General features: G+C 38.2%; 1 protein-coding gene across 1 annotated transcript; it reads left to right on the top strand.

The window, feature by feature from the left end:
• On the top strand, nucleotides 1-2,382 carry OTOR (otoraplin). The gene is made up of 3 exons (XM_001515338.4): nucleotides 1-622; nucleotides 959-1,098; nucleotides 2,064-2,382. Exons 1-3 carry the CDS (start codon nucleotides 496-498, stop codon nucleotides 2,250-2,252), a joined length of 456 nt encoding a protein of 151 aa, XP_001515388.3. The 5' UTR covers nucleotides 1-495; the 3' UTR covers nucleotides 2,253-2,382.
• The last annotated feature ends 1,335 nt before the right edge of the window (nucleotides 2,383-3,717 follow it).

Below are 3,717 nucleotides of genomic sequence, written 5' to 3'. Positions count from 1 at the left end.
CTTCTGACTCCCAAGCCTGTGCTCTATCCGCTAGGCTACGCTGTTTCTTGGAAGAAATTAAAAAAAAAACTGCACGCCTTAAACTTGTATTTTCATGCATTTGGGGCAATTGAAAAATGTACAAATGTAGCTGAGTTGAACAATCGAATTGACTTGCTACTGAAATGTAATTTTTAATTCCCAGTATATTTAATGAATAACCATTTATGGGTAAGGGGAGTAAAGGACAGTGAATCTTATTATGGCAGTATGATCCCATCAGTTAATGCACTCGTACAAAAGATGACTTCAAAAGAGCCTGAACTTGAGAAATAAAACTGGAATAGTGCCTGGGGCATAACTGATACCATGAAACTGTAGTAGAAAGTTCTCACATCTTCCCATTGGTTGGGGTTATTTATCCAGATGTTCAGCCTTTGCATAAAAGAAAGGGGCTACTGAGGCTGGTGTGAATTTAAGAGTGAATCCTGCCAACTGGCTACATTCATTAACTTGATGATGGCAAGAGCGGTTTTACCTACAATTTTACTTCTCTGCCTTGTAACCACATATCATGGTGTGAATGGAATTTTTATGGACAAGCTTGCTACCAAGAAGCTCTGTGCTGATGAAGAGTGTGTCTGTAAGTCAGTGTTTGAAATGCTTTTCATGTCATATTACTGAATTATTGACAGTTGATGTTGAGGTGCTCTTGGGGCTTCGTTTTGTTTTCTGAAGTCCTCCCAAGCCCGTGGTATTTGTATTTTTTGTTTTATACAGTTTTCTGATTGTACAAACTAGTTTGCTCGCCTTGGGAGGAAAATTTAGACTCTCAAATGTTGCTTACGGTAGCAGTTTTAGTTATCCTTTTGGCTTAGATCAGGTTTGATGAATTTCAGTTCAGTTTGACACTCTGAATCTGTAATGTTATTTTAATATGTGTAAGTCTAAATTTTCCCACTTTGGTTTTTTTTTCCAGATACTATTTCCCTTGCTAAAGCGGAAGATGATTACAATGCCCCGGACTGTAGGTTTATTAACATTAAAAAAGGGCAGCAGATCTATGTTTATTCAAAACTAGTGAAAGAAAAAGAAGCTGCAGAATTTTGGGCTGGAAGTGTAAGATAAGATTATATTTTAAACAAAACTGGATTTATGGTATATACTTTGTTTTGTCCACTGTCCGAATTTAAATAAAATTTTATTATTGAATCAAGCCATAGTTATTTTTGAGATAGGGTGTAATGATAATTTGAGGTTTCGTTTAAAGAGTGGAAAAAAAGAAAATTTCATAAAAAATATCTGGAGCAGAACTGTTCTCTGCCAAAGTAAGCACGTAATAATTGATCTGTACACATCTTTATTCCATGTAGTACATATTATTAGAGAAGCAGCGTGGCTCAGTGGAAAGAGCCTGGGCTTGGGAGTCAGAGGTCATGGGTTTGAATCCCCGCTCTGCCACTTGTCAGCTGTGTGACTGTGGGCAAGTCACTTCACTTCTCTGTGCCTCAGTTACCTCATCTGTAAAATGGGGATTAACTGTGAGCCTCACGTAGGACAACCTGATTACCCTGTATCTACCCACGCTTAGAACAGGGCTCTGCACATAGTAAGCGCTTCACAAATACCAACATTCTTATTATTATTACATTGAAAAAGCATGGATAATTGCACAGCAGAATTAGGTGTCCTGATGCAGTAAGGGGTCTGGGATTGTTGAATCTGAGTGCACTTTTAAAAAGCTGAATTCCCAACAATTTTCAGAATTCCAAGTCTGGGAAAAGATAACTTCAAAAAAAAAGAAGGATGTGCAATAACTATTGAAGGAGAAAGAAATGAACTCTTTCACATTTATTTTAGTGCTTTGTCATCGGTGAGCATCTCAGTTGGGGCTTGGCAGACTAGAATACACTCTCTGGGGGATGCTTTTGTGTTGGTCCATCTCAGTAGGAGGTAAATCAGAGTTCTGTCACCACCTCCTCACTTCAGGCAAACCTCAAACTATCAGTGATGGGAGTGGACCAATTAACTTTTGCTGTCAGCTGTGTCTAATTGTGTCTGATTCGGAGCGTCTTTGCTCTCAGGTTTACAGCGATCAGTATGATGAAGGAATAGGAGTTGTTGGTTACTTTCCTAGCACCCTAGTGAAAGAGCAGCATGTCTACCAAGAAGCCAACAAGGAAATCCCTACAACGGTAAGAATCCTGGAAAGACCCTTGAGGTTGCCCAAGGAGACCAATAGTTTTACTCTGTGTAAGTACAAACCTGACTAAAGACACTAATGCTAACTTGGAAAGCACCTATCCACAGTGATCCCTTTTCTTAATTCAGCCATCTATGTACTATACATTTTCACTCCTATCACCTAGCACTCTTGACGCGCTCTATGAAGGGAGTTTCAGATTTACAGATGCTGCTTAAAAAAAAATCAGTCCTTTGCGTGTTTTGGGAGAAGTTGTGAATAATACCACATAACATATGCTCTGAAGAGTATGCCCACTGTTGGGTTTAATTGCTCATATGGAAGGTAAGGTTAAAAATAGCGTGAGGAGTTGAAAGCTTTTTTGGAAATATATTTGAGGACCTGATTTTAAGGTAGACAAACTCTGCTCTACCTCTAAAATATGCTCCCATCCTTTCTGCTGTCCCAGAGGATGCTACTGGAATCCTGTAGCATAGAGATAGAAAGCGAAATCCTTTTGAATTGCTCTGCAAGGCGGTGAGTTTAATTGTCTGGAAGCCATTCTTCTGACACAGCCTGGAAACTTTAGGCTTCTGGGAGATGCTGCTTGCCTCGGTGAGCAGAGTAACTTAAATCCAATTTCCGAAGCAAATTTTCGTTGCTCCCTTCTGATCTGTTTTCAGCATCAAGCAGAAGTTGGTCAAATGGCCAAGAATATAAAATTCATGTGAGAAAACGATGTTGGTCCTTTTAACTTAAATACTGAGCCTACTATTTACTACTCTTTGGCTCTTGGCTTACCTTGATTTATCATCTGCACAATTACCTATCGGCATAATAGAATATTAATTAAATAGGCTGCCTTTTTGATTTTCTGTTTTTTGTTGCACAGTTATTCTTTTTTTAATTCTCTTTCAGGATATTGACTTCTTCTGTGAGTAGAATGCTTGTGGATGAATCAGATGAAACCCTGGATCCAAAGCAAACTAAATACAACCCCAAGAGCTAATTCCCACAATTTTTTCTTATTAGTGGAGGAGTTTGTACATTTGTTTATTTTCAATAATGCTATTTCTTTCTCTATTAGTGTAAGTTTTTCACCTGCCTAAAAATTGATAACAATATTGCTACTTATTTGTCACTTTCACAAGTCAGTTGTGAGGACCTGAAAGACACTATCAGAAAGGTGTACCCAAATCTCTGACATGTATGAGTAGGGAAATTGTGGCTATTCAATCATTGTTACTTTTAAGCGCACACTGAGTGCAGAGCACTGTACTAAGCAATTGGGAAACAACAGATTTGGTAAACACATTCCCTGCCCACAAGGAGCTTATATTCTAGTTGGGGAGACAGACATAAATTTTAACCACGCAAGTGGACAAAATTGGAAATGTTAATAACTTTAAGAGTCTTGCCACAAATTGCTTCCAAAATGAATGAACTTGCCCTTCAAACTGATGGATTTTGGGCAAAGTTTTAGATATAAATATTTTTGGTTGAATTTTCTTAATTTTGCACTTGTATTTACCTACCAAATAGGTTTTCAACTTGGG

The sequence above is a fragment of the Ornithorhynchus anatinus genome, chromosome 9, assembly GCF_004115215.2.
Source record: "Ornithorhynchus anatinus isolate Pmale09 chromosome 9, mOrnAna1.pri.v4, whole genome shotgun sequence".
In the NCBI taxonomy this organism is placed as follows: domain Eukaryota; kingdom Metazoa; phylum Chordata; class Mammalia; order Monotremata; family Ornithorhynchidae; genus Ornithorhynchus; species Ornithorhynchus anatinus.
This window is presented reverse-complemented; position numbering and strand designations above follow the sequence as displayed.

Coding starts and splice junctions, on each gene's coding strand:
- OTOR (XM_001515338.4), top strand. CDS start 496: ATGATGGCAAGAGCGGTTTTACCTACAATTTTACTTCTCTGCCTTGTA. Junction 623..958: donor TGCTGATGAAGAGTGTGTCT/GTAAGTCAGTGT, acceptor TTTTTTTTCCAG/ATACTATTTCCCTTGCTAAA. Junction 1,099..2,063: donor CAGAATTTTGGGCTGGAAGT/GTAAGATAAGAT, acceptor CTTTGCTCTCAG/GTTTACAGCGATCAGTATGA.